We start from the raw sequence: 18,107 nt of genomic DNA, 5'->3' as shown, positions 1-18,107 counted from the left end.
GGGAATGAATGAATGAATGAATGAACGAACAAGGGCTATCTCCACACTGTCTAGATCTAAGGGACAAACAACTGGCACAGCAGGGCCACCAAGGAGCACTGGCCCAGTTCACAAGCACTGTTTACAAACAGGGGTTCTTTTGGCCTGACAATTACATATCCTGCTCTCCCTTATCTCATGCAAAGCTAAGCCAAGAGGGAAGGCGCCCAACCCAGAGTGACTACCCTCTTCTTCACTGCTCTCAAAACCAAGCAAAGCCAACCGGTTTCCTCCAGTGACTTAATACAGAGCAAAGTCTATCCCGACAGCGAAGGCGGCTGTCATCTCTTCCTTCCGCCAACAAACGGGGATCAAACCTAGGAAGTGGGGGTGGCAGAGTACTCGGCGTCGGGAATCCTGATGCCCTCATCTACTGGCTGGAAGGTGGTGCCTAGCGGCGTGGGAATGGGCGGGCCTGAGAGGGCACAGCAGGTGAAACAGTGACCATAGCAGCAGGCTCTCTCCTTGGAAAAGGGCGGCCAGACGTAGCACCGTCAAGCAGATAGCTCTGACCCGCACCTGAACACCTCCCGGGATTCGAAACTTCCCCAGCAGCGATGGTGCCCGTGCCAACGGGTGAGGGCTCCTGGAGGAAGCCCGGGCTGGTCCTATCTGGGGACTTGTCTCAACTTTCATGTCACTCTCGGGATCAGGAGGGCAGCGTGGAGAGGCAGAGGATGTCTCTTGGGAAAAACCTGGCTGGTTCAAATCCGGCGCCTTCACTGACCGAGTGACTCCCGGCAAGGCTGGCAGTGCCACCTCCCAGGGCTGCGGCGGGACCGAGACTCCCCGCAGCCACCGGGTACCCGGAGTGCAGGAGCCCCCGCCCCCGCCGCCCGGGAAGGGCAGACCACAGCGGAGGACGGCACAATCGCTGTTGCCGTTTCTGTCGCAGCCGGACGGCCTCAGGCTGTCACCCCGGTCCCCGCGCTACGGCCGCTGAGGCCCGCCCCACCAACCCGCACCCCCGGCCCGGCTCCCCGCTCCCGGACCCCTGCCCTCACCTTCCCCCGGTGCTCAGCGCTGCTCGCCCATAGTCCGTAGCCCGGAGCCGGGGCTGCTCGGCGCTCCGTCCCGGGGGGCCGGGGCCGGTCCAGGGGCGTGGGAGCCGCTCACCGTCGCCTCCCGGCGCAGCCGCCCGAACCGCCGCCGCCGCTGCCGCCGCCTCCCTCCATGGCTGCGGCGCCGCCACCTGACAACGGAAGTGACGCACCGCCCCGCCCTCTCCTCCCGGACCAGCCGCATCCCCGCCCCTTGCCCGTATCTACAGCCCACGGCGCAGGGATTGGGCGCCATCTTGACAATGGGCGGAAGCCTTCAGGCAACAGGCCAGAATCCGATTGAGGATTGGTTCAGGGTGGGGTCCGAGCCGAAACCTGGGAAACGATTGGACACCGAGACCCTAAGGGGCGGTACTTACTGCTTAGCTATGTCTGCGGTGAGGTGGGGCCGGAGGCACCGCCCCCGCCCCTACTCCACTGAGCCTCGCGTGCCCTACACTCGCCCTCCCGGGTCTGGAGACGTCTGCAGCAGTTGAGAGGTCGGCTAGTTGTAGTGTATTTGTCGGAAAAGTGGCTCTTCCTTGACCCCCATTTCTCTGTTTCTGGAGCTTTGTGCGGCGAGCGCTGCCGTGAGGCTCAATCAATGATAGGAATTCCTGTCATAGCCCTCACAATTCATTTCCCTCTGGGCCCCTCGCTTTTGTAGAAACCACGCTTCAATCTGAAGATCCCTAGAGTCTCGACCAGGGAGGTTAACAGTGAAGAGTTCCTGTTAGCGATCCCAGCCACCTAACCTCAGCCCCTCCTGCCGCAGTTTCGGTCCCTTTCTCCTCCTCCTCCTCCAGCAACCACGCCCTCCATGAATCAGCTTCTTGCACCAGCAGATGAGCCCTTTAAAGGGATTGCATCAGGCTGGTGACTCACTGGGGCCCTCTGAGAGCCTGGCTTCCCTCCGCTGGCATGCAGAAGCAGCTAGAAGGGCTCCGTGGTGGCAGCACCAGCCACCATGGACCCACTCCTTTGTCTCCCAGGTGTGAGCCAGTGTGCTTGCTGCATATGACTGTCTAACTCCCGGGTGTCTTTCCAGCTGTGTCATTCTGTATCCATGTGGGCACACGTGTCCAAGCCTGTGTGCACACTGCTGGATTTTCCTAGGGTGTGTGGCCAGGCACTTACGTGTATGCACGCATTTGTCATCTCTACACAGGCAGTGCCAGGACGTGAGAGTTGGTGTGAGTGAGTCGGGCTGCTTCCTCCTGTGTCCATCTCTTTGTCTCTGAATGCCTAGTGCACACTGAGCTGATGGGCCTGAATAACAGTAGTAATCGAAACAGCTCCAGTATTATGTCACACACTGTGTTAAGCACTTTAGAGACATCAACGTTAAGGAGTCTGTTCACGGATGAAGCAGCTAGAGCTCTGAGAGGGGAAGTAAACTGTCCAAAGACATATACAGCTAATAATGGCAGGGCTGTGATTTGAACCAAGTCTGGCAGATTCCAAAAAGGCTGGATTTGAGTACTTGCTGTGTCCTTTACAAGCTGAGTGACTATGTGCAAGTTATCCCCATCTGTCAACATAGGGATAACACTTCGTGGGATCACTGTGAGGATCCAGTGAGTGTGGAAAGGGCTTTTCATGGGGCCTGGCGAATAAGAGTGCTCATACCCCTCTCAGTTACCGAGCTTCAATGCAGTGGGGGACCGAAAGTCAGGCACAAAGAAGCGGGGCCCAGCCCCCCAAGCTCCTCTCTCTGACAAAGTGAAAAGCCTAGGGATTCCGGAAGCCCTGACTCTGACAGGAATGAGTGTTGGGTTTTCCAGAGCTCTAATTATCAGCTAGATGAATCACTTAGAGCTGACACCACCATCCCCACCCCCAGGAGGCTCTCAGCCAATTCAAAATATAGAATTTTAACGAAGAGGAGGAGGGGGAAGAGAAAGAGAGGAGTAGGAGAGGTAATGAATAGAAAGGAAAGGTGCCAGCCAGAGGAAATGAAAAACTGTCACCAGGACACCAACAGGAGGAGACCGCTGCATCACACACATGTGTGTGTGCACGCACGCACACACACTCACACACATACACACACACACACGGTGACATACTCTCCTGCTGGCTCTCCAACTCTAGGCATGCTGGCAGACGGCGCTGCCATAACAAAGTGACGCCTGTCACAACAGCATGAGATGGTTGCTTGAGGATGTACCAGCAGATCTGCCTATTACAGAAGGAGAGGAGGAGACCTTCAACCCCGGGGAGCTTCCTCAGGCTTCTGGAACCCAGCAAACCCTTCCTACTGGCTGACTTCTGACTTCTCTTTGTGACCAAGCCCCTAGACCCAAGGTATGGCAAGTTCCGAGTGCCAGGCCCACACCTGGTGGCTGGGTACCACCACTGTGAGCAGAGGCACCGCTTATCTTACCCGGTTACCAGCATCAGGAGGGCTGGGCGGCAGAATAGTGTAGTGCAGTAGTAAAGATCATGGAGTTTTAGGCATACAGACCTGAGTTCAAATCCCCACCCTCCTCTTCACTGGCTCTTTGACCTTGAGCAAGTCACCTCACCTCTCTGGGCCTGTTTGTTCATCTTTAAAATGGGGCTACTAATATAAACCTCCAGGGTTGTTGTAATGATGACATGAGATGATTCATTCATTCCACAAAGATTTATGGAGTGCCTGCTATGTGCAGAGCACTGAGCTGGATGCTAGAGATCCAGTGGGACCAAACAGACCACAGTTCTGCCCTCCTGGAGCACGTAGAGCCCCTGGCACAGGGTCTGGCACACAGTGAGATTCAACAAGCAGTAGCTATCTGTGATGACCATCTTGGCATTCTGCCATTACCTTAATCACAGGACCTGGCAGATGCCTCCACCTTCCCCCTGAGGAAAGTGGACCTCAGTTTCCTCAACTGTAAAATGACAGAGTTGGATTGGATCAGTGATTCCCAACCTTCTCACCTTGAAAGCTTCTTTTAGTATCTTCCATCCACATGAGCCTCATATCTGGTAAGATTTTGTCTCCCGTACAACCAACCTGCATCAAGTCATTTCTTCCTTTTTATTCATTACAGCCTCGTATTACAGCCATAAGAGCTTGTGATCAGGAGGAGCAAGCCAGTGTGGCCACCACGCTGTTGGTATAACTCCAGCCCGAAGCAGAGACCAAGCTAGCTTGGGTAACCTGCACATACTATGTGCTGTTTCTCTGGATCCCTCTGGAACACTGATAAGAACTCAAGGGACTCCTGCTGCCCTCAGGGACCCTTCAGTTGGGGATGCCAGACTGGAACTCACTGAACTGGATGCTCTCCTGCAAGTCCCATCCAGCTGAGAGCTGGAGATGTCACATCACTCGTGTGGCCCCCAAGGAGATCTGAACTTCAAGCCATAGGCCACCCAGCTCTCTTCAGAGCCCTGGGAGTCTCCTCCCCCAAATGAGAGAGCATCCTGTACTCTTCTCTCCAGGGCCTGGAGGGGAGGGAGAGGAGGGGGCACGCCATCCCACCTGAGCACTCAGAATTCCGGGGGGTTCAGTCAGCAACTGGGATTCCCCACATCGGGGTATGTGCGGGCTTGAACAAAGGCTGCAGCAATGAGCACAAAACCCAAACACCGATGGGACGATGACATTTTGAAATATGTTTTTCATCTTTCCCTTGGTGTCCCTCCACCCTTCCCTTGTGCATGTAGTTAGGTTACTCTGCATACATTACGCCAGGAAACAAATGATACGACAGAATGCAGAGTTCATTTTTTGCTTCTGAATTCCAAGAGGCTTGCCTTCAGGGAGGAATGGAAAGAATATCTGTGCGGATCCAAATTTAGAAAACTGTAACAAGGGGGATCTGGGAGACTGAGACTTTAGGGGGTGGCCCCTGAGAATAGAGAAGCTTCTCCTCAGCCTCTGAGCTAGAGGGCATCAGGGCCCGGGAAGCAGGAAGAGTTGTGTTCCTTTTCTTGGTGGAGCACCGAGAAGTAATAAAACCCTCTGAAGAAACAGCTGTGCGCTGCACTGGGGCAAACAGCGGGGCCTAACTAACCCAAGACCCTAGGAATTTCCTGGGCCGGAGTGGCCTGGAAAAAGTAGAGTAAGAATCTGAACACTCAGAGGGGGATGGGTCAGGAAGGAGCAACTCAGCAGCATCCTGAACAGGCTGAAGACAGAAAACCAGTACAAAACTAGGACATCTCAGGGGATGCTAGTGTGACTGGACCAGACACCATCAGATCAGACTACCCTGCCCAAGCTTTGGCATCTTCAAAGGAAGTGCCCTAGAATTCAACCAATTCTGAGGAAAGTGATGGGGAACTCTGAATTGACTGCAATTAAGTTTCTGCCACTCTGGCTGAGTGAAGCCAAATATGAATTCAGTTGAGTTAGAGAAAATTCAAGTTATATTACACACCTGAAATTGGAACCAGCTATACTCCTTATCCACAAGGCCCTGTATCATTTGCCTCACCCCCTTCCCATTTCTCCTGCCTCCCTCCCCTCTGTCAACAGTCACAAGGGTATTCTGTTATTGCCCCAACCCCCAAGCTTTCTCACCTCGGGACCTTTGCACTGGTGATTTCCTCTGCCTTCCCTTGGCTCTTTAAATGGTAGGCTCCTTCTCAGTATTTTGTTTTTCTTCTTTCTTTCTCTTTTTATTAATTTTTATTGGAGTATAGTTGCTTTACAATGTTGTGTTAGTTTCTGCTGTATACCAAAGTCAATCAGCTATATGTATACATATATCCCCTCTTTTTTGGATTTCCTTCCTATTTAGGTCACCACAGAGCACTGAGTAGAGTTCCCTGTGCTATACAGTAGGTTCTCATTAGTTATCTATTTTATACATTGTAGTGTATATATGTCAATCCCAATCTCCCAATTCATCCCACCCCCCCTTCTCAGTTTAACTTCTTCAGTCCACACTTTCTGAAATAAAACCACCTATTTTCTCTCAAAGGGCCCTGTTTATTTCCTTCATGATGCCTATATGTTTACTTTTGTTAGTCTCCCCCTCCAGAACATCAGCTCCCTGAGAGCAGGACCCCTGTCTCTCTTGATGTTCCCTCAGTAGCTAGCACTGTGACTCAGATTACTTGTGGAATGAATGACCCGTGGCTTGCCATAGCTTGGCGGGCACTGAGCTCCCTCCACCCCTACACCTGGGCCCCCGCCAGCCTTTCCCAGCAATCCAGGACCAGATGCCAAGACCCATAACCTTGGGGCTTGAACACTTAGCTGTGCTCTACCCCAGGGACTCGGCATGAGTGTGTCTCAGTGGACCCTGGTTCCCTCCCTCCCACCTGTCCTCCCAGCGCCTTGCCTCAGAACCATACAGACCCGCTGGCATCTGTGCACAACGCTTATGGAACATGTCCAGAGCCCCTCTTCCCAGCAACCCGTGCTAGCCCTACCTCTTTGCTCCCTGGCCTGGGGTCTCTTCCTTGCTCTGCTCCCCATGTAAAAGCACACCATTTAAAAGCCTCAGACCTAGACCTCTCCTCCATCCTTAGGCCAGACTCCCAGCATGAGACCTCCTCAAGTTTGGGGGCATCTGCAGACACGTGGGAAATGTCTGCAAGGGAGGCTGCGTGCAGACTTCCCTCCGGTTCATCGTACTGGAAGGGGTGGCTCTCTCCCCACTGGCTTTGAGAACATGGACATTTCCACAGTGAGGAACCCCTTTCTGTGCCTGCCCTCTGGTTTCTCTTACCAGCTGTCTTCTTCTTGTGCTGCTCCCCTTAACTCTAGCTGTCAAAGGGGCCTGGAAACTCAGAGAAGTGGTTTTCTCCCTGCTAGGACCCAGTGTTCTCTCCGGAAGGCAAAGGGCAGAGTCTAAGTGCCTTCTGGGGCCTCTGGGCAATGAAGTAAATACAATAGGCAGAAGATTCATGGTGGGTGGGTGGGTGTTGATAATGCAGATTCTCGGGTTCCAGGTTCTGTTTCAAATCTGGGGAGCCAGGAAGGTGGCTCTTCTAGACACATCTCAGTTGGTTCTGACGAGGTGGTCCAGGGACAACACTTGGACAGACTGGGCTAGAATGTGAATGCAGTGACCGTGGGCTGCCAGCACCCGAATGAACACTCCTCTCCAGTCTCCCTCAGGAAATGATTACCTCCTCTGCTAGATTCTAAGCCCCTCTCCAGAAGGGACCAAAGCTTACTGGACAATGTGTGCTCAGCAGAAGGCCTGGCACATGGCAGCTGCTCTGTGGACGTTTGTTTGATGAAGACAAACTCTCTGGTTCCATAGGACAGAGCAGCTTTTACTGAGATGGTGGCAGGGCTGGTACGGCTGCAAGGCAGCTACAACAAAGGCTGGGGTTCTAACCCTGAGAACGCCTTCTTCCCTGAGGACCCAATGACTCTCAGAATCGGAGCCTGATTTCTTGCTGTGGGATGAGCTCCCACACTTGAGGGGAGGGCCCTGGATTACTCCAGCCTCTCCACCTCAGGAAAGAGCAATGAGACTAACAACCTCTTCAACAGGGAATCGGAACAGAAGAGCCGCTTTCCCCCTGACCAGCCTGAAGGCCTCTCCTACATTCTCCAACTTTGCTGCATATTCGTATCACCTGGGAAACTTAAAAAACTCCCACTGCCCAGGCCACACCTCATACCAAGTAAATCCAAATAGGTGAGGGTGAGATAGGTGATTCCAACGTGCAGCCACGCTTGCGACCCAGCACCCTACGACACAGGACCGACAGGGAGCCCAGCGTGGAGGGGAAAGCATGAGGCACAGACTTGTTCGCATCCCGTTTAGTTTTGTGAGAAAAAAACCACAATTACAAGAGAAATGGGATGCTCAGGCCAAGCACATTTAATAATCCTCACTGGGAGAGGGTTGAAAACTATTTGACACATTCCCTAAACCAGTAAATCAGAGATTCAGATAAATAATGATCCAAAGGGGGGACTGTCATCTACCCCAAGGCCACAGACAGATAACTAGAATTCTGGGTCCCAGGGTGAGTCTGGGAGGTGGGACCCTGTGAAAGGCAGCTGTGACAGGTGATGTCTGTCAGACACCAGCTTCTGGGCTGGCCCTGCTCCCTTCCCAGGTTCTGGGCGGGGAGGGAGAGCAGGCTTTGGCTCAGTAGAACTCTGGAGGAACCTGAGTGGGGACCAGGGCTGGCTGAGGGGACAGGCTCACTTATAGTTTTTGGAGGGAAATTCCCGCCGGCCTTTCCCCTTGCCGCCAAAGTTGCGCACCCGATGGATGACCTGCAGCTGCTGCTCGATGGTCGCGGTGATGTTCACATCATCGGGGATGTGGACGTAACGGACATTCCGGCCTGTCACAAAGAGGTCATCCAGCTCGACCTGATGCCCCCAACGGTCCGTGTAGGTGACCTGGGCCAGGCGGATGTTCATGAAAGCATCAACGTTGTCTATGCGTCCGCGGGCCATGCTCTCATCCCGCAGGTCCACGGTGGTGACCTGGCCCTGGAGGCCCTGCAGCAGGATGATCAGGCTGTTCTCGGAGATGGTCCGCTCCTTCACTGAGTGGCTCACTGCCATTCTTCCACACTGCGGCTGCTCGCTCTGGGAGGGGCACACAGAGGGGAGCTGTGGCAGGCTAGCGGGTGCGGTTGCTAAGTCACCTCCACCAGGTTTTTTAGCACAAAATCCCCAGCCCAGACATCCCCAAGTCTGCCCACCTCCCCAATTTCTGTGTCTACGGAGCACCCTTAGGTGCTTCATGTACACATCTCATAGAATCCTCACAACACCTTGCAAGCCAAGGATCACTTATACTCACTTTATAAATGATGAAAATATGGCCGGGAGAGGTTAAGTCACTTGCCCAAGGTCACACAGGTGATAAGCGGAGGTGCTGGGATTCAAATCCATCGCTGCCTGACTCCAAACCCCACACCAGTGGTTCTGAACCCTCACTGTATGTTAGAATCATCCGCTGAGTTTTTACCTGGCTGCCACACCCCAGAGGTTCTGATTCATTTGGTCAGGGGTGGGGCCCAGGTATCCTATTTTTTAAAAGCTCCCCAGGTAATTCCAATGTGCATCCGAGTTTGAGAACCACTGCTCTAAAGTGTAGTTTACACCCTTGCTACTCAAAGTACGATCTGTGAACCAGCAGTTTCAGTATCAGCCAGGCACCTGTTAGAAATGCAGAATCTCCAGGCTTTCCCCAGAACTACTTAGAGAATATGCATTTTAACGTGACCCCTAGGTGAACCACCAGTTCTCAAACAATCGCCTGCATCAGAATCACCTGGAGAACGTGTTAAAACACAGATTGCTGGGCCCCCCTTTCAGTTTCTAACTCAGTCGGTCTGAGGTGGGGCCCAAGCTTGGGCACTTCTAAAATATTCTCAGTTGATGCTGATGTTACCGGCCTGGGGCGCACTGAGAACGACTGGTCTACAGGATGCTGCCACCATGTAACCAGAAATTTAGATAATTGCTTGAAAAAAAGAAATGGTAGCATATACAGCACATACGTTTTGAAGGTAGAGAAATGGAGGTTCGACTCCCCACTCCACCCACACTCTGTAAACGTAGGACAGTTACTTAATGTCTCTGAACCTGTTTCCACGTCTATTAAACCGTAGGCTAAATGAGGCTAACAAGCTCTCACCACACTGAATGTATTTTCCTTTGCTTTCGATTATGCCCTGATGCTGTATTAATGTAACTTTGTCTTATCTATCCCCCATTTTCAGACCCTGAGTGCAAGTTGGTGGAACTTTCTTTTCTTTCCTTAAGACCTCACTCAGGATACCGACAGGGCTGTGCAGGGTGGCATTAAGTGTGGCAAGCTACCCATACCACTGACAAGAGGCTAGGAGCTGGGCCGGCCGACTCTAACGACCCCACCCAGGCTTCACCAGGAGTACGCGCCCAAGCAAGGGTTTGGGGCAGCACACTGACTGCAAAGAGGCAGGTCTGGTCTCGAGGACGGGCTCGGCCACTTCCTAGGAGGGCGACCTCGAGCAAGCCACTTGGCTTCTTCAAGCCTGTTAGCCAATCCCTAAAAGGGGGATGGTGATCACCCTTTACTCACAGAGCGTGGGAGTGGGCTTGGGTGAGGAGCTACGCTCAGCAATCGGGAGGAAAACGCTGGCCCCGCTCCCTCCGCCTCCGCGGCTCCTGGCTCCCCAGCGTTCCGCCCCTGGCTCCCGGACACACCGCGCGTGTTCCTTCCGCTGTCCCGCTGCGCGTCGCCGCCGAAACTAGCGAGCGCCTAGCCGGCCTGCTCCTCTCCCGCGGCCGAAGTGAGAAGCCATGGCAACCGAGGGGCCGCTCTGCCCTCCCGGACTATCGAGAGCGCGGCAGCGCGCAGGGCCCACGACCCCGCGGCAGGCCCAGAACTACAATCCCCAGAAGGCCTCGCGGGTGCGTGACTCGCGCTCCTGCAGCCGCGGCCTACGTCATTGGCTTCTCTCCTATTTTGGAGTCATGCTTCCGTTCAGCGAATCCGGTCGTCCCTCCTCCGTGGGGCAGTTAGTTCCAGAACCCCCGCGAATACCGAAACCAGGGCTGCTCAAGTCCCTTCTATGAAGTGGCGTCGCATAGGAGGGTTCCTCATTCGCGGATACGGAGGGCCGGCTGTATTCATTGAACCTTCACCGTGTTTCGGACACTTTCCCAGGCGCTGGTCGTAGGGGTGACCAAGGAGACAAGCTCCGTGATCTGATGACCCGACCCTTAAATCTACTGGGGGTGGGGGGGAGGCGGAGGAGTCGCCTATGAGAAAAAGAAAATTATGATAAAATTTCTTCAGAGAATTAAAACGGGTCGATGTTATAGTGACTGGGTGACCTGTTATTGGACGGTCAGGGATGTCCTGAGAAGGTGACATTTGACATCTGAGTTGAGATGGATTACATGAAGCCAAGCTTGTGAACACTAGGAGAAGAGCATTGCAATTAGAGGGAACAGTTTGTGCAAAGGACCTGGTGCAAATGAGCCTGACAATTTGGAAAAACGGAAAAGCCAGTAAGACTGGGAAGAGTAGTGTGAGAAGAAGTCGGAGAGGAAGGCAACAACAGCCAGGGTATTTAGGATTTTGCAAGCCAAGGTAAGGCGTTTGGATTTCTGGATTAGGAGTGCAGGCTCTGGAGGCTGTGCCTGGGTTTAAATCTGCCCCTTGTTAACTGTGTGACTTTAGACAAGTTAATTATCCTCTTTGTGCCTCAGGTTTCCTTATCTGTTACTGGAAGTGCAACAATAGGCCATCAAAGGAGAGTGACAGGATCTAATTTACAGTTTAAAAGGTCATTCTGTATAGCCTTGGAAAAGCTGCTTATCTTCCTTCAGCCTCAGTTTCATTAGAAAAAAACAAAACATAATGACTAACTCAGAGAATTGTTTTAAGGTTTGAGTGACCTTCATTAATCTGTGAAAGCACCTGGCACACAGGAGAAGCTCAATAACAGTTAGGCTTGTGTCATTCCTTTATCCTCTCATTCACTGGTTTCCACCTTCCCCAGGAGCCTTCTCTTTTTACCAGTCATCACAGCTGGTCTCTTCTTATCCTAAAAATTGAAATTGTCTTTCTCCTCCATGCATGCTATTCTTGTTTTCCTACCTTCCACAGTAGAACTTCTCAGGAGAGGCCTCTATATCAGTGGTTCTCCAGTTGCAGTCCCTTTTCCAACCTCATTTCTGTGTGAGACTGGATTTTCTTCATGCACTTCAGCCAAAACAACATAGCACAATGGGCTGAATGCAGAAGCAGATATGAGAATCCAATATCCTTCTGTTGTGATAGACATTAAAGAGATTTGCAAAACTATAAAGCAGTGTCACTCTTCTCACCATATTTTTTCTTTTGGAAAATATAGTTATTTTTAAATAAAAATATGTTAATGGGTCTGTTGTTATTTAAAAGAGAATTAATATTAAAATTTTAATTTCATATATATGTGATTGCCATATATATATATATATATATATATATACACATACACATACACACACACACACATATATATATCCCCCACATAAACAAACACGTTTGGGGGTTTTCAATAATTTTTTTTTATAAATTTATTTATTTATTTTTGGTTGCGTTGGGTCTCCGTTGCTGCGTGTGGGCTTTCTCTAGTTGCAGCGAGCGGGGGCTACTCTTCGTTGTGGTGCGTGGGCTTCTCATTGCGGGCTTCTCTTCTTGCAGAGCACGGGCTCTAGGCGCACGGGCTTCAGTAGTTGTGGCACGTGGGCTCAGTAGTTGTGGCTCATGGGCTCTAGAGCACAGCCTCAGCAGTTGTGGCGCACGGGCCTAACTGCTCTGCGGCATGTGGGATCTTCCTGGAACAGGGCTCGAACCCGTGTCCCCTGCATTTGCAGGCAGATTCTTAACCACTGCACCACCACGGAAGTCCCTTCAATAATTTTTAAGAGTACAAAAGTGTCCTGAGACTGAAAGTTTGAGAACTGCTGCTCTGTCCTGAAGGCTTTCACCTACTCACTCAACTCACTGTAATCTGGCTTCTTCTCGAGTATTTTGAGTTCTACTCCCATTAACTTCTCTGAAGAAGGTTACTAATGATTTCCTTGTTCTTAAGAGAACCTCTATCTCTTTCTTAGTCCTTACTTCCATGATCCTTCTCAGTGATTGACCATATTGACCATCGTCCTCCTTGGTAATTTTTTTTCCCCCTGGGGCTTTGTATCACTTGGTTTCACCCATTTCTCTGATTGTTTCTTCTCCATCTCTCTTTTTTTAACCCCACTTCATTCTGCTCCCTAAACATGTGTGCTTTTTCTGGGGCTGTATTCCGGGCCCAGCTATCTTCTTGGTCGAGTATCTCTTTGCCACCTACTACTATATGCTGAATTTCTTGTCTACATCTCTAGCCCAGACTACTCCACAGAAGACCTCCATTTCCCAACTGTCCGTTGCTTATTCTCACATGTGTCACTGGTACTTGGAACTCAGCGTGTCTATAGGACAAGTTCATCAAGTCTTTCCCAAATGAATTGCTACTCTGAATTTTTCTATTTCTGTGGTTGCTACCACCATTTTTCAACTACCCAAGTGGGCACCTTGAATAAGCTTGACAACTTCTATCATTTCTGGATTCACCCACACCTGTCACAGTCAGTGAACTCTGAAGATTCTATGGAATTTGTCTCCCAGCCTTCACTTGCCTTTTTATTCTGACTGCCACCATTCTAGTTGAGACCCTCTTTTTCTCATCTAATTCCTTATAAAAGCCATCTTACTGGTCTTTGTGTCCCATGATCCTTTGCGAACAGATTCAAAGTACAGTTATGATCTTATTTACCTGTGAAGAAAATAATCAGTTCACTAGCAGAAGAAAGTTTCCAGTGCTGACATTGATTTGATTCCAACTTACCTTCCAGCTGAATCTCCTTCAGGTTCTCTACCCAAACTCTCCAACCAGTGTTTCTTAAAGTGTGGTCTGGGAACCAGTTGCCTTAAAGTTATCTGGAATGCTTGTTAAACCCAACCCCACACCTACAGACTCAGGAGTGGAGCCCGGGGATCTGCACATCTAGCAGTGTACACTACAATTGGAGACCTGCTGCCCTCCTTTCTAGTCAGACTCAGCAACCCCCAGACAAGCCCTGCACTCTTGTCTCTGCCTTTGCTATACTGCTCCATCTGCCTGGGATCTTCTCTTTTTATCTATAGATGTTAAGTCCAATCCCTCCTTCAAAGGCTGGGTCCATTGCTGTACCTTTCTGAAGTCTTCCCTGATTACCCCAATTGGGAGTGATGCTGATAGCGTATTGCTTAGTATATGTTTGCTTGTTGCATGCAGATTCACCATAGTTATTACGTAAATCTTGCTTCTCCTGCTCGTCTCTTGGGTGTTGAGACAGGGAGAAGGTCCTAGGAGGCCCAAATGCTTCACCCTACAAACAGCAGTTGCAGGAGGGACTGGTTTTATGAATGTGGTGAGAAGGTGATGGGGATCTGAATGAATTAGTGGCAGTGGGGTGGAAAGAAGGGATGAGTGTTAAAGACTCTGAAGAGAGCTAATCAGAATCCTTGGGGGCTGATTAAATCTGGAGTGTGGTTTGCAGAGGGGGAATCAATGACTGAAATTTTAACACTGGGTATCCAGAGAGGTGGTCCATTGATAGGAATAAGAGGGTTGGGGGGTCATGCCTGTGGAGGGTATCTCCTTTTTTGGCTACTCAGACACCGAACTCCTTTCCCATTTGGGGAAATCTGACATTCTATGAATTTCAGTGGGAGGTGAGGTTCTGCTTCCCACTCCAGATGATTTAAAGGCCTTGTCAGGTATGGCATGGGCTTGTGACATAAACTCAGGCATTATCAGATTCTAAATCTGGAGCAAGTGACACGAACCAGCAGGAACTGTTTAGGCTCCATCCTGGTGTCTGTGTCATCCAGTGCCTCATTCTTGGGGGTGCTGCTGGTGCTGGAGTGCTTTCCTATGCTGCCTTCCCTTCCTCGGTTCCTGGCCATTTCCCATGGTCCTTCAGTCTTCCTGACAACTGTGAGTTGCCTGAAGCCCTTTCAGTAGAGTCCTTCTCTACCTAAGTAGCCAGAATTAGTTCCAGGTTTTTTTGCAACCTGAAACCCAGACAAGGGTCCACTTGAATTGACTTCAAGAGCCTTGAATTTCCCTGTTCCCTTTAGATGAGCTCTGTTGTGGTTCTGTATCCAGTTGTCAGAGAATCACAGAATCCTGAGAGTTAGGGTGATTCCCAGGTCACCTGCTCCAACTTACCACCCAGGGTCCACATCCCCACTCCACCCCCCCACAGATCCTCCCGTAACCACTGCCCGAGACTCCAGTGACCAGCAACTCACTCCTGTGCCAGCTGTTTTACTCCATTGTTGAGAGGTTTTGGGTAACTTCTACCCATCACTTCTGGTTCTTTTCTATGGAGAACTGTCTTATTTTGTATTATATTTAAGAAGTTTCTTCATGCCTTTCAAAAGTGAAATAAATGTCCTGAATAAATAAAAATGACGTCAGTGTTAGACACTAAGCTTAGGGTGATGGAGCATCTCAGGGAAAGTGAGTCTGCAGTCCAGGTGAGGGGGGGCGGATACAGAGATTTGTGAGTTAATAGTACTGGTTGAAAATAATGGCCTCTCTGAAAAAAGGGATGCAAAACAATTTGCAGAAGAATGCAAACTAAGCACTGCAGGGCACATAAAACATTTGGTCAGCACTGGGGCAAGAGCGCTGGGGTGAGGGTAATGGATAGGGTGAGGGTGAGAAATGGAGTGTGAGAGAGAGATGAGGTGAGAGTGAGGATGGGGGTGGGGGAAAACGCCAGGGATGAAATAAGGATCCTCCAGCAGTTGCCCTGGCCATTCTGACAGACTTAGAAACGGCTACGTTAATGCCTGCATCAGACGGCCATCCTCAATCAGAAGCCACCGAGGGAGAGAGGGGAAGTGTGGTCAGAAATCAGTAGGATTTGGGACTTTCCTGGTGGTCCAGTGATTAAGACTCCGCACTTCCAGTGCAGGGGGCACGGGTTCGATCCCTGGTCAGGGAACTAAGATCCTGCAAGTGGGCCTGGCGTGTTTGGTGGGGTGGGGGAAAGAAAAGAAATTAGTAGGATTGGAGCCCCCAAGGACAAGGGTGAGAGAGTTTTAGGAAGAAAAGGGTCTTGAGCAGGGCCACGGAGAATGGGGAGCAGAGAAGGTGGTGGGGTCCAGCAGAGTTGAGGCCTGGAGACTTGAGAAGGGACCTACCTGTGTAGTGACAGGAGCTATATGGGGAGCAGGAGGGAGGAAGGCGAGGCGGCTCGGAAGCCCTTAGAGCTGGTGAGTGAGCTGAGGAGGCCCTGGAGGAGCAGAGGCCGTGCTGCGTGGGAGCGGGTTGGACCGAGGAGCTCCCCAGCTGCCACTTGGTGCACTTTTAAAAACATTTAATTAGTTAATTAATTAATTAATTTTTGACTGCGTTGGGTCTTCGTTGCTGCGCGCGGGCTTTCTCTAGTTGCAGCGAGCGGGGGCTACTCTTCTTTGCGGTGCGCAGGCTTCTCATCGCAGTGGCTTCTTTTGTTGCGGAGCACAGGCTCTAGGCACATGGGCTTCAGTAGTTGTGGCTCGCGGGCTCAGTAGTTGTGGCTCGTGGGCTCTAGCGCGCAGGCTCAGTAACTGTGGCACACAGGCTTAGTTGGTCAGAGGCATGTGGGATCTTCCCGGACCAGGGATGGAACCTGTATCCCCTGCAGTGGCAGGTGGATTCTTAACCACCGCACCACCAGGGAAGTCCCCGGTGAACTTCTGAGGTGCAGAAAGGGGTCTGGGTAGGGAAAAAGAGATAAAAGATGTGGTGAGGTAGAGAGGAGAGGCGAGGGAGGGCATCTGACACGGGTATTATCTTCTCAGTTGTAATGGAAGCTGAGAGGCCTTCTGGATATCCAGAAAACCCAAGTCAAGCATCCTTGACCTTCCCTTTGAATACCTGAAAAAAAAGTCAGCCCCTGGGGAATTTTATAAAGAGCAGGAGGGTGGAGTGATCTGAAGCCAATGTGCACATCTAGGATTTAGGAGTCTTGGGTCTGCCCCCAGCTCTATAAAGCTTTCTTTATAATACTTATTTTATCCTTTGTGCGTTTTAAAGTTGTATGTATCAAGTAACCCTAAAATAAAGAGAAACAATATATGAAGTTTATAGACAGTGGTTTTGGATGAATTATGTAAGAGATGGGAATTTAAACAACTTCCTTTGTTGTAATTTCAGCTGTCTCTGTGACTTTCTTTTTTTTTTTTAATTTGTTTATTTTATTTATTTATTTTTGGCTGCGTGTGGGCTTTCTCTAGTTGTGGTGAGCAGGGGCTACTCTTTGTTGTGGTGCACAGGCTTCTCATTGTCGTGGCTTCTCTTGTTGTGGAGCACGGGCTCCAGGCACGCAGGCTTCAGTAGTTGTGGCTCATGGGCTCTAGAGCACAGGCTCAGTAGTTATGGCGCACGGGCCTAGTTGCTTCCAGGCATGTGGGATCTTCCCGGACCAGGGCTCGAACCCGTGTCCCCTGCATTGGCAGGCGGATTCTTAACCACTGTGCCACCAGGGAAGCCCTCTGTGACTTTCAAGAAGTCACTTTTATTTTTTTCCTCTTATTTTTCTTCCAGGATACGGGACTAGTGTTAATGACCCACCCTGGCAGGTCCTTCAACTTCATAATGAAATTGGAAAAAAAAAAGGGCCACACCTAGTGGTGTGGCCTCGCTAAGCCTAATGCAGCTGGGGTTTCCTGTGGTTCTGGGAACTAACAGAGAAAGTAATGTTATTTTTGACATCAGAGGAGTGACTGGCCAGAAACAAAAAGAACACAGGGTGTGTATGTGGGGTGGTGGGGGGTGTTAAGGGGATCAAGTAATCCAGAATAATCTCCATCGGCCCTTGGAACGCATCTTGACATTCTCATCTGGAAAGAGGTGGCTATGATCTGAGAATTTACTTCACGTTGGATCATGAAACTGGGCAGGGAAGATTCAACTGTGAAGAGGGTTCTCCAGCCCAGTCCCTTGAAAACACTTCTTTTCACTCCCTCTGTGCCAGCTGTCCAGGAATTTGGCAGCTGAAGAGGAGTTTTCCAGGGCATAATTCAAAGGGAGGAAGGGGGAGGTAAACAGTGTATCAGTTTTTGGATTTTAATTTGGGTCTTTACAATTCGATATTATGCAAATATATATATATTTATATATATATATATATATATATTTTTTTTTTCCCCCCCTAAAATTTGCATTTGTCTTTCTGTGGTTTCCTGTGGCTTGAGTTGGTCTCCATGGATGTAAACCAGAGTGACAAACCAGGTGGAAGAGGATGAGGGAATCTGATCCTGTTCAGACTTGGGGATCTCCAGGATCTGGTTATGATGCTTGGATTTGTTTCTCGCCTACCAGGATCTGGATCTAAGGAAAAAAGTGAGTTTATCTTTTAAAATTGTTACATACTTATGTGGACTGCATGGGATGACTTTCATCCTAGAACTAAGGGCTAAATACATTTCCTCCTTTTTTTCTTCCCCTTCACTCTCAATTTTTATTACATCTTTCTTCTGGGAGCCATTAAAGTACTTCTGTTCAGAAGGCTTTTCTAGAGCTTTGCCTTGCATGTTCTACAGG

At 50.4% G+C, this 18,107-nt stretch overlaps 2 protein-coding genes and 1 long non-coding RNA gene across 9 annotated transcripts in view; 1 reads left to right on the top strand and 2 right to left on the bottom strand.

Annotated features, from left to right (window-relative positions):
• The window catches only part of STK40 (serine/threonine kinase 40), a 37,818-nt gene extending 36,426 nt beyond the window's left edge, over positions 1–1,392 (bottom strand). For 2 of the 5 annotated variants that reach the window (XR_014236362.1, XM_082363353.1), the window contains exon 1: positions 1,044–1,390. The gene's annotated coding sequence lies outside the window, so the exon portion shown is untranslated. Of the gene's footprint in view, positions 1–1,043 lie in introns of all 5 variants that reach the window. The other 3 variants (XM_082363354.1, XM_082363355.1, XM_082363357.1) reach the window with 2 other exon arrangements.
• Positions 1,393–7,838: 6,446 nt separating this feature from the next.
• LSM10 (LSM10, U7 small nuclear RNA associated) lies at positions 7,839–10,367 on the bottom strand. Of its 2 annotated transcripts, XM_082363690.1 has the most exons (3): positions 10,070–10,367; positions 8,804–8,939; positions 7,839–8,586 (listed from the first exon to the last, which is right to left on the bottom strand). In XM_082363690.1, the coding sequence occupies exon 3, from the start codon at positions 8,560–8,562 to the stop codon at positions 8,191–8,193; it is 372 nt and encodes a 123-aa protein (XP_082219816.1). In that variant the 5' UTR covers positions 8,563–8,586; positions 8,804–8,939; positions 10,070–10,367; the 3' UTR covers positions 7,839–8,190. The 2 variants fall into 2 exon arrangements, with proteins under 2 accessions (XP_082219816.1, XP_082219815.1); XM_082363689.1 differs by lacking the exon at positions 8,804–8,939.
• Positions 10,368–10,509: 142 nt separating this feature from the next.
• Positions 10,510–18,107, top strand: part of LOC309614893 — a 31,056-nt gene continuing 23,458 nt past the window's right edge. For both annotated transcript variants that reach the window (XR_014236454.1, XR_014236455.1), the window contains exon 1: positions 10,510–17,906. This is a non-coding gene — a long non-coding RNA (uncharacterized lncRNA). The remainder of the gene's footprint in view (positions 17,907–18,107) is intronic.

The sequence above is a fragment of the Balaenoptera borealis genome (assembly GCF_965194805.1).
Source record: "Balaenoptera borealis genome assembly, chromosome: 1".
NCBI classification, from domain to species: domain Eukaryota; kingdom Metazoa; phylum Chordata; class Mammalia; order Artiodactyla; family Balaenopteridae; genus Balaenoptera; species Balaenoptera borealis.
The sequence above is the reverse complement of the archived record's forward strand: the minus strand, read 5'-3'. Positions and strand labels throughout refer to the sequence as shown.